The 11,102-nt window shown below is 49.3% G+C and overlaps 1 protein-coding gene across 1 annotated transcript; it reads left to right on the top strand.

The window, feature by feature from the left end:
- Positions 1 to 1,750: 1,750 nt before the first annotated feature.
- SGK2 (serum/glucocorticoid regulated kinase 2) lies at positions 1,751 to 9,774 on the top strand. Its single transcript, XM_009878385.1, has 13 exons — positions 1,751 to 1,793; positions 3,076 to 3,133; positions 3,767 to 3,816; positions 4,408 to 4,465; positions 5,067 to 5,150; positions 5,456 to 5,587; positions 6,404 to 6,516; positions 7,068 to 7,104; positions 7,659 to 7,745; positions 8,280 to 8,375; positions 8,605 to 8,760; positions 9,161 to 9,250; positions 9,470 to 9,774. Exons 2-13 carry the CDS (start codon positions 3,098 to 3,100, stop codon positions 9,623 to 9,625), a joined length of 1,095 nt encoding a protein of 364 aa, XP_009876687.1. The 5' UTR covers positions 1,751 to 1,793; positions 3,076 to 3,097; the 3' UTR covers positions 9,626 to 9,774.
- The last annotated feature ends 1,328 nt before the right edge of the window (positions 9,775 to 11,102 follow it).

Here is an 11,102-nt window from a genome sequence, read left to right as displayed (position 1 = left end):
ATCTTGGAGGTCTTTTCCAGCCTTTGTGATTCTATGATACTGTGCTTACCTCTCCCTGAGCTGTTCTTTTCTTCTGTGAGTTCAGCATTAGAACAGTGCTGAGGTGTTAAACTGCATGGGCTTGGCTGGGTTGCTGGGCAGTGGGTGGGAGCCCTCACTCCTCTATCTGTTGCTGTCTTTTGCAGCTTGGGGCTTGTTCCACACACACCTGAGTGCCTTTGACCACTCTTGTGCCCACCTCCTCCCCAGCACTGGTACTCGAGTGAGGGTGGCAGGGCTGATGTCCCTTGGCTGTGACTGTGACATCTGGCCAACCTGCCTGGCAGCCTGTGGGACAGACGCAGCCCTGTGACAGGCCTTGGATGACCTTCAGTAGACCTTGGTGAGCCAGGCTGTCAGGGAAATAAGGACTATGCCCGGTGGGAGGAGATGGGGATTGACCTGTCTGGGTGCTGCCTGCATGCTGTCCCTGCTGGGACAAGCTCTCGTACCTGTTGCAGGACAAAGTATTGGACAAGGTCAGGGTCTCAGACCAGCCTGATGTTGTAAGCTCTCTCACTAAATGCTTTGTGGGTTTTTCTTTAAATCCTGTCTTTCAGTTTCTTATCCATTTAGAAACTCTTAAAACCACAGACTGTTTTTTGGCTCCTCATCAGATCTGCACCCAGATCCCAGAAGTTCTGCTGGTGCCCGGCTCGGTAGCTCTCTGGAGCATGCGGATCCTAAGACCCGTGCAGGAAGGGCTCTGTAAATGGGCTTGTGTTTACCTCAAAAATTCTTGTTGTCCTACAACCTCCTTGTCTGGTGAGATGAGCTCTGGTAGTTGGTGCTGTGAAACTCCTTGGTCTGCAGAAGAGCTATTCCGAGATGATGACTTGCTTGTGTCTACAAAGGTCCTTTTTTTTTTTTTAGGGGAGGGAGGGGAAGTGTATGTTTTTGTGTTTTGGTTCTCTCATTTCCTTCAGTAACAAAACTAGAGCAGAGCCAGGGAGTAAAACGGAGTATTGAAATATTCTTGTTATCTATTCCTAAGTAAAACAAGGAACTCCTCCGTGCAGGTTGTGCTTCACAGGCTCTTTTGCTCAGTGTGTGCAGTAGGGAGCAGGCTCAGGACTTTGCTTCTCAGCAAAGGGAGAGGTGATGATGATGGGTGGTGGCAAGTGTCTTGCATGGCTGAGCAGCAGGGATGCTCTGGGATGGGAATCCCAGCTTCTGGCACTGGCTGCATGTCCTTGGGCAAGTCACTTACTTGCTGCGATGTGTGTGTGCTGGCTTACCTCCTGCAGTGCCCTGAAAGGTTTCATTCATGTCCCTAATTACTCGCAGAGTCCTGAATGAAAGGGGCAGTGGATGTGCCAAGTGTGTGACGTATCCTGGTACAACATTGTCCTTGTGAGCACTCTCCTTGCCCCTCCTGGGGACCCAGGGGTGGCTCAGGGAGGCTTGACAGCGGTGCTTTAGACTGAGTCCCCTCTGCCATGGGAGAGGGTGTCTGTTCTGTGGCGCTCATCCCAGCCTTGTGAGCTATTGAGGGCTCCTGGCAGGGCTGGGAGGGGAGCTGTCCTGGTTCCTATAATTTCCTGGTTATTTTGGTATTTGGGTGGAAGGGGGAGGAGGGCAGCTGTGGAGAGAAGAGCAAGGTCAGTGAAGAACAAACGTGCCTCTGTGCACTTGTGATCACACTGCCAGCTAATCAGCTTCGGTGCTCCAACTTCCCTCACAGAACTCATCAAGCACAGCCGCGAGAGGATAGGACAAACCATCAAGGCCTCTGGCTCCAGGCTCTGCTCATAGTGAGTACGAAAGCCTCCCCGTGGGATGAGAGCCCTTTAAAAGCTCAGCCTGATAACCCTGGCGGTGAATGGAGCTGGCTGGCACCAGCCAGATGGGGGCAGTCCCTGGGGAGGGCCGCCCGCACGAGCTGCCAGCACCCGCTGCTGCTGCCCGGCATCTCCTGCCATGGGCAGCCTGGCCGTGGGACAGAGGGGCTCTGGGATGGCTGAGGGTCTGTGCCTGGCAGTGTGTGGGGGCACAGAGGGGGAGCACCCACAGGTGAGATGGGGGAAGGTGGCTGGTGGGATCTTCAAGCCTCCTTTCTGGAAGGAGCAGGGTGGAGGGGGGGATGAGAGCCTTCAGAGCCTCCCTGCAGCGTATGAGAGCTTGGTGGGGTTGAGAGGGAATTGGCAAAGCTCTCTGGGGCAGGGGAGAAGGGAACAGAGCTCTGTGTGTGTGTTGGTTTGGTTTTGTTGTTTTGGTTTTCTCTGTCCTCTCTAATCCTGGCTTTTGCACAGAGTGTGGGGGAACCCTTAAAACTAAAGGGAAGAATCCCTGGGGTGGCAGAACCCACCCCTTCCCAGTGATGCTTGAGCAGGGCAAATCTTAACCAACAAGTGTATTAAGAGTCCAACTTCTCTGGCTGCAGTAGCAGAAAGCCCTGTGCTTTAATGCCTTTGCTCACCAAGAACAGCCTGGCTGCCATGGTCAGCCACTCTTCCCTGCAGTGTCAACATGCCAAACACCTCTTGGCCTGGGGGAATGGCCTCTAGCTGCTGCCAGCCTCAGTGGCACTGGGACCCAGCTGGTCTCTCCTAGCTGCCCTGGGTTGCAGGGCTGGGTGCTGCAGCATCCCTGTGCACTGGGGTGGGGGCTTCATCTGAACTGAGAAGGGTCTGGCCGTGGCCAGAAGGGCTTCAACCTCTTCTAGCCTTGATGCTGTATTGCTCCTGGGGTTGTGCTGATCTTCACATGTTGGTGCCCTGATCGGCTTCTGCTATTGCAGATCAAGTACTAACTCTGGCATTTAATACACTTGTGCTTGCTTAAATCACTTGCACGCCTGGTGTTTCTCCCAAGTCTCCTGTCAGTGTGCACCCGCTATTCCCCAGAGCACATGCAGCCCTACTCCTTGGGAGCAGCGGTGCTACCAAGGGGGCATCTGGGGAGCTCAGCTGAGGCCTCCTGTGATGGAGATGAGCACATACTGGGGTCTGTGCTAGTCCCTGGCAAGTTAATGGTGTGAAGGTGTTTCTCGCTTGGATTTTGTTTTCAATACTGACTTACTCTTCTTTTCCCAAGTGCTGAACGAGTTGCTTTTTTAATGGATCGTTCCCGGAGCCCGGACAAAAGCTCCCAGGTGAGATCATGGCTCTGAGCCAGCAAGTCCTCACCTTTGGGATGAAGAGAGGGGCCGATGCCTGTAGGAAAAGAGCAAGTAGGAGAGCCTGCATTAGCCTGCTAGGAATCGCACTGCTGCACCTCTGTGGTGCTGGGTGTGCCCCAAGGCTCCAGTCTTGGCAGTTTTGAGGGTCAGTGGGAGTGGGCAGAGGGCTGCAGGGTTGAGGATGCTGATGTCCTGCTGCAGGAGTGCTCCTCTGTCTCAGAGCTGTGCACAGGGCTTCTTGCCTAGCAGAGGCAGTGAGGAGTGCCTCTCTGGTGAGCAACTGAGCCACGTAGTGCCTTTCATCTGGCAGCACAGCAGGTCCTGAAGGCCTCAAGTCAGGAGCCAAGCAGCTGGTTAGTGATTTTTCTTTGTGCAAGTACGGGATGAGAACTTCAGCACAGAATCAGACCTCCAGTTTGGGGATGATATTGCTTTAGTGCATAGCTCTGTTCTCCCCTTCCTGATCACTTAAAAGTTTGCCAAAGCACCTGCTGTGTCTCTTGCTGATGAGTGTTTATCAACGGCTCTCTGCAAGTGATGCTGTACTGAGGAAAGCACAGCCTGCAGCATGGTCCTTCTGACTAATACTATTGTTATCCTCTCTAGCCTCCAACACCAACTGACAACATCAACCTTGGACCTTCTGCTAACCCAAAGTAAGCTCCCAGAAAAAGCCAGGTAGGGTATGGATTGTGCAGTGAAGGGATCTGGCAGTGGAATGCAGTGGGTCCCTGTGTCTTGCATGGGTGGTGTCTGCAAAAGTCCTAACAATTGCATTACTTGGCCTTTAATACCATGTGTATCACTACTGCACCAGCTTTCAAGACATTCAGCTACAGCTGGTCCCTGTTATAATAATTATCCTCTCCTGTCCACATCTGAAGCCCCTTGTTCCTTCTCTCTTGAGAGGCAGTAAGGGAAGATCTTCCTCATCACTGCTGGATCCCTGACTATCTTTCTCTAGAAATAGGGACAAGCTGCGTCCCCTGCAAAGGTGCTACTTCGTCTCAACAGGTGCTTTCACCCACTGCTATGTTCAGCAGATGGGTTGCTGAGGGATTGCTCATCCTCTCCTGGGTGCACAATGTGAAACCCTGGATACTGGGAGTGAGGGTCACCCACCTGGTGCCCTTTAATCCCTTTCACAAACACTGATGTTTGCAAGAAGGATCTTGGCTTTGATGGTAGTGTCGCTATTGCGTGTTTCTCTCCCAGAAACATTAACTTGTTCCATTCTTGCCCAACAGTGCCAAGCCAACAGACTTTGACTTCCTGAAGGTTATTGGCAAAGGAAGCTTTGGAAAAGTAAGTGCGTTTGTACAGGTGGGCTGTAGCTTTAGAGACAGCTTGGAAAGAGACTTTCTTCCTGAAGGAGTTTCTAACTGTCCTTTGCTCCTACCTCTCCTGAAGAGTTTGGCCTGAGTGGAAATGAGATCAGATGATACCTGAGATGGGTTTTCGTAGTCCTTTCTTACTTTGAGCTGTCCTGCAATCTCTCTAAAGACAGAAGCGTGAGGTGTTTTATGCTCAGGGTTGTGATGGTGAGGAGCAGTACTTAAATGAAAACCAGCTTCAGACTTGTTCAGCTAGTGAAAGCCCTCCAGACAAATCTGTGCCTTGTGAGACAGCGAGGTTCCGCTTTAAATGGGACCGTCCTCAAATGCTCCAAAACTGTTTTCTATGGGGTGTGTAAGAGATGTATGTGGAGATGTTGTGTGTTTTTGTTTCAGCAATGAGAAAGTTCTGGGAAGTCTGAGGGCTGGAACTTGGTCTTTAAAATTTTGCATATGACCCTCTGAATCTATACGCCATGTATAATATCTCACAAGTGTGGAGATAATGAGGAAATACTAACCATAAAGCAGAAGGTGAGACTGAAACCCTTGACCAGGACCATCTGTTGCAGGTTCTCCTGGCCAAACGCAAGTGTGATGGGACTTTTTATGCAGTGAAAGTCTTGCATAAGAAAACCATCCTAAAGAAAAAGGAGGTATGTCTGCTCTCCTTGGCTACTTCTGTAAACAGTGGTCAGTGTATGAGCTATCCTGGCAATGCAATTGAGGTATCTTGTGGCCAGAATTTATGTAGACAATTCACAAGTTAAACACGGAATTCTCTGTGCTATGGAGAAGAACCCAGATGAAATGGATCAGGTAGCGAGTGGTTCCCTTCCTGAGGCTGGAGATGACCCTCTTGGGCTCCCACCTTCCAGTTTTGAAAACAATACTGAGACCCTACAGCAGGCTGGACTGGACCCTTGACTGAAACTCTAACACCTTGACTGCTTTTTGATAGCAAAACCACATCATGGCAGAACGCAACGTGCTCCTGAAAAACGTTAAGCACCCCTTCCTTGTGGGGCTCCATTACTCCTTCCAAACCTCAGAGAAGCTTTACTTCGTGCTTGACTATGTCAATGGAGGAGAGGTGAGTGCACTTAAAGGCTTTATTTTAATCCTCTATTTAGTCCTTCCCAAACATGCTGCTTTATTGCCTAACTATTTCTTGTCAGAGGATAAAGTATAATGTTGCTTTGACTGATGACATGGGCCAGTCAGGAGTAGCTGGCATGTTACCTCACCTGTAAATTAAGATCTTGCTGGCTATGACCTGAGTCAGATGACTCCCAAGACAAGGATGCTGAGAAAAGCACATATTAGGATGTTTCAAAATCCTGTGGAGACAATGGGAGATACTTCTGTTGGTAAATGTTAGGCAAAATACACTTGTGGGCCAGTTTTGGATCTAGTCTAGTTCTTCGGTGATGTCATTTCAGTACAATAGAACTTTTTTTTCTGTCCTGTAGAAACTTACGGTTTTTTTCAGCTGTCTTTTCCTGTGCTATCTGAAACTACCTGGGAGATTCTGTTAGCATGGATGCGAATAGAATTCACATTGGGGGGTCTTTGTGGCTTCAGCTCTGTGCACATACCACTTCTTGTGGCCATACTACCACTACAAGTGGCCTGTGGGTTATAGCAAGCTAGGAAACTTAACTAGATCAGCAGATGACTGTTTTGGGGAGGAACGAATTCCTAAGTGAGATGGGGACAAAAAGGACAAATCAAGCCATTTCTAGAATGGTGTTTAGATTGCTTAAGACCGCTTTGGGCTTATTTGGTGCTGTTCATGGGTTACTTGTTGCAAATCAATTTTAGCTCAAGTAGCTGCCTTTTAGGCTTGCCCCAGATATCCTTCAGTTGTTTTAGAGCAGAAATGATCAACCTTCTCATCTGCCTGTAGCTCTTTTTCCACTTGCAAAGGGAACGCTGTTTCCGTGAACCCCGGGCCCGATTCTATGCTGCAGAAGTTGCCAGCGCGATTGGGTACCTGCATTCCTTAAACATCATTTACAGGTAAGGCACGTGCTCTGCCGCGGAGAGCAGGGGCACCAAGCCTGCCCAGCCAGGCTGTCTGATCTGCTGGGGCAGGGAGGAGGGGGAAAGGGGTTTGTTGGGGCCCTGCAGGATGCAGGTCTGGAGTAGCTGGAGAAACTGTTACCTCAGACAAGCTGGTGTGCTCCTAGCACTCTGTCCTGTAAGAGGGGTGCTATCTGCACAGGACCTGATGGGCAATAAATACTCGCAGCCTGATAGCGGGAAGGAGAGAGAACGGTTAAGTGCAAAGACCTAATATAAACCTGGCTCAGTAAGTAAGAAATTGTGTCTCGGTAGCAATTTATGCATAGATATGCATGGAAATGCGAGCAACACCTGCTCTGGTATGACAGCAGTCTTTTTATGTTTGCAAGTGTGTATGTTAATACCCAAGAGTGATGGAAGTCTGCCCTTTGGGAAGGTTTTGGTGAGCTGGATTGGCAAGTTTTGTCAGTTCCTGTTCTTGGCTGATGCTGTTTCAGATCCAGCTTTTCTAAATATCTACTCAAACAGCACTTTTTGTCTTGCAGGGACTTAAAACCCGAGAACATTCTCCTGGATTGCCAGGTATATTCACAGCTTGTGCTGCCTTCCTTCTGGCTTTAAAAGCATCGGGACCATAAACAGAGGGCTATGGTTCTGCCAGCTGGGCTATAGCTCACCTCATTGCGTGGATTTTGTACGTATGCGCCACTACATTTCTGTGCAGATGCTGCAAGAGGGGCTAAGCCTGCCCTTTGCAGAACTGCTCACTTGGGGCCCCCTTGGCTTATTCTTGAAAGCTGAGACCTGACTTGTGGGCAGGGATCAGGGGTGCAAAGAGTAAGTCACTGCTGCTGCTCCTCTGGTGGTGACCATTATGTAAACTGGCTGTAGGATGAAGCAGCAGCAAAGCACAGCAGTGCTGGATCTCTTCATAGCTATGCTGTTGTACATAAATTGAAAAATAAAAATAAATAAATCTGATCTCTGTAGGCTCCTATGCTTGAGGTGAGGAAGGGGAAGCAGATGAGCAGTGGGGAACAAAAACATGAATGAGATGCAGTTTGAGGACCAATGCTTAGAAATACTGTCTTTTTCTCTAGAAAGAGTGAGCCAGGCTGAAATTTATCTCTCTTTAGGGACATATAGTATTGACAGACTTTGGACTCTGCAAAGAAGGAATGGAGCAAGAGGAGACAACTTCTACTTTCTGTGGCACTCCTGAGGTACAGCGTGTGCTGGCTTTCACTGGGACCTGGGGGCTGAAAGCCTTTGGAGACTTGATGCTCTGGGTCTTGGGCTTGCATGGGCGCTCAGCACCTCAAAATATGGGCTCTGTGAATTAGACCATCTTGGGCTCTTTGAGGTTGTCAGCCTGGAGTTCAGATAAGGCCTTCCCTTCTCAGCAGAGGTGGTTTTACCTATAACAGCTTATCAGTACTCTAAATTTGCTGTGCTATCAGGGACAGGGATCTCTGCTCTTGAAAATGACCAGTCTTGTGAAACTGGGGCTGTTCCAGGTGACTGTTGAGCCAAGCTTGACCCTGGGAGCCCTTGAGCAGGCTGTTCACCTGCTCTGATACCTTGGAGCTACAGAACAAGGAGCCTGCTGGTGCTGATACACACAGGACCTTGCTGTGCTCTTCTGTGTGTCCTTGGTATGCAGGAGCTGCACAACCCTCTGTGCAGAAGAAAGGTTTATGTACTTGTGACAATCCCTTTATAATTTGACTCAAATATTTCCTTCTGACTTGTCACAGTATTTGGCTCCTGAGGTGCTAAAGAAGCAGCCATATGACAGGACAGTAGACTGGTGGTGCCTGGGAGCTGTCCTTTACGAGATGCTGTTTGGACTGGTAAGTTGGTAGCTGTCTCGTTTATGTGACATGGTGGAAAACTTAGTTTTGAAAGTTGTGATGTAAGGTTGATCTGGTACCTGACACAGGCAACTGAATCCTGTTTGATATCTGAGCTATGGCAGATCTCCCTCACCTACTTGCTGCAGGGCTCATTAGGACCTGCAATGTGTGGTTCCTTATGGTAGCTCACATTTTACCTGTCTGCTTCTCCTCTCTTTCACTTTAGCCTCCCTTTTACAGCCGGGATGTGTCTCAGATGTATGACAACATTCTGCACAAGCCACTCCAGATCCAAGGGACCAAGACTGTGGCAGCTTGTGACATCCTTCAGGGACTTCTCCACAAGGACCAGAAGAAGAGGCTGGGTGCCAAGACAGACTTTGTAGGTTGCCCCTATTAGGATCAGGAGGGAGGATGGACAGGAAACCTTTCCCTTCTAAGCCTTCTTTTATGATAACAGGCACCACTTTGGAAAAAGAATTCCATGCACGCTGATGTCTCACCAGCCCCCTAAAAGGGGCACATAGGCTTGACTTGGATTTCCAAAGGGAAATGCTAGGATTCAGTAGGTGGTGGCAAGCTAGGACACCAATGTGTGATGGTGTCATCTCCCTTCAAGGGATTACTGGACCATGACCCTCCTATATTGACCCCTATATGGATATGTGGTAGCTCCAAGTCTTGCTTCAACCACTTAATGCTATGAAACCAGCTGGCAGGTGCTGGAAAAGGAGAGTTGGCGGAAAACTGACTTTTTTTTCCCCTGCTTGTTGTCTAAACAGCTTGAGATAAAGAACCATGTATTCTTCAGCCCAATAAACTGGGACGACTTGTACCACAAGAGGATTACTCCTCCGTTTAACCCCAATGTGGTAAGTGGGTATCTCTGGTATCTGTTATATAGTGGTACAAAAGGAACCCTCTTCAGGTGTCTTACGCTGGCATGAGGGGAGTGCTGAAGTGAAGGTCAGGAATTGCAAATGCAGGGGTGACAATGTTTTTGGAAGAGCAGCTGTGTTGGGCTGTTTGAACATAAGCTGTTGGTTGGGTCTGCTCACTTGAAATGACTCTGTTTCTGCTCCTTGGCTTAGGCTGGTCCAGCTGACCTGCGACACTTTGATCCCGAGTTCACTCAAGAAGCAATCTCTGCCTCCATCACCCGCACGCCTGACCTAGCAGCCAGCAGCTCCAGTGCCTCAGATGCATTTTTAGGATTTTCTTATGCACCAGCTGAAGAGGGTATCTAGGTTTTATAAAGGCTTTGAGAAGCCAGATTTTAAACTGAATGGATTTTACGTTTGTGTGGGTTTGTGGTATTTTTTTTTTTTTTTCTCTGAAAGGACAGGTACTGTCCATTGCTCGTGGTTTAAGGAAATTGGGATTAATACACTAACTGACTGGGATGGAACAGAGCTCTTAACTTTTTGCTGTTTGGTGGATTTCCTTCTAAATGACTGTTCCCCTGGCAGGGAAAGTGGGACACTGACGATTATGATTTTCCCTCCTGAGTGTTTAGTGCTGCTTGGCAGAATTGCATTCACTCGGTGGTTGTATTTATGGTTGAGGTATGTATGATCATTCACATCAACACCCAAGTTCCTGTAACTGGCTGCTTTTTTCCCTTTTGGAGCTAACTCTGCCCAGCTATATCTGCTTTGCCTCCCCCAACAGAGAGGGAAACCCTTTGCCAAGAGCAATTACTTCCTTTAAGTGAACTGTGCCACTTAAGCAAGTCATCTTGGACTGAGAAACTGTTCATCAGTTATTACTCCAAAGGTGGCTGCAGGTCTGTAAATCCTGACCTGTGCTGTGGCCTTTCGTGCCAGCCAGTCCCTCCCTTGGGAGAATGGATCATACATCTCTCTGGTTTAGGACTGGGATGCTGCTGAAACAACAAGAAGGCTGTTATCCTATGGGACCGAAATTCCAGATGAAAATGGTTGGAGAAGAGGAAAAATTAAAAAATAACCTTATGGCCAAACCCTGCTGGGGGTGGGGGTATTCCTTCACAGCATGTGCTTGACTTGCCCGAGGCACACGAACACTACTGTGATGCTGAGCACCATCAGGAGCACCGTGGAGCACAGGGACAGCACGTGGCCAGGGGGCCTCAGGCCCGTTTCCCCCCTGCGCTGGGGGTCCGGCAGCGCTGAGCCCTCGCGGGAGGGAAAGCAGCAGCAGCCCCCGAGGCTCCAGCGGCTGCCTGAAAATGCCTGTCACTGATGTAGAACGGTTATTTATTCTGCCTTAATTTAAATGCTGGTGTACTTGGTGAATGTCACTTCCCACTTTTTTTAAAGTTGTTTTGTTCTGTTGCTGTTGGGAGGGGAAAAGGGGGGCTAAGAGCTTCTACCTGCAACACGGGGATAAACATGGGCCTTTTTTGAAGTTGTGTGATGCTAATGCTGTTGGGAAGCTTGTGCTGGAACTTTTTTTTTTTTATCGGACTTCATCTTGTGCGTGCTGAAGTCATCAGAACTCTGCCATGGTTTCTATTAAAGCGCATACACCGACGTGCTGCTCTGTGTGCTGGGTGTGAGGGGGCGCTGGGGCTGAGGGCAGGGATGGGGATGGTGGTGGAGGGTGGCTGTACCCCACCACCCCTCAAGGAAGCTGGTCTGTGGAAGATTGTAGTTTGGGGTATAAACGTGGGAGGTGTGTTCTGTAGCTTTGGGGGTGGATGTCAGAGGTGTTTGGCCTGTCCGGAGCGGGGCTGTGCGAGCT

The sequence above is a fragment of the Apaloderma vittatum genome, unplaced genomic scaffold (assembly GCF_000703405.1).
Source record: "Apaloderma vittatum isolate BGI_N311 unplaced genomic scaffold, ASM70340v1 scaffold7091, whole genome shotgun sequence".
Taxonomy (NCBI): Eukaryota; Metazoa; Chordata; class Aves; order Trogoniformes; family Trogonidae; genus Apaloderma; species Apaloderma vittatum.
The sequence above is the reverse complement of the archived record's forward strand: the minus strand, read 5'-3'. Positions and strand labels throughout refer to the sequence as shown.

Coding starts and splice junctions, on each gene's coding strand:
- SGK2 (XM_009878385.1), top strand. CDS start 3,098: ATGGATCGTTCCCGGAGCCCGGACAAAAGCTCCCAG. Junction 8,376..8,604: donor ACGAGATGCTGTTTGGACTG/GTAAGTTGGTAG, acceptor CTTTCACTTTAG/CCTCCCTTTTACAGCCGGGA. Junction 9,251..9,469: donor CTCCGTTTAACCCCAATGTG/GTAAGTGGGTAT, acceptor TCCTTGGCTTAG/GCTGGTCCAGCTGACCTGCG.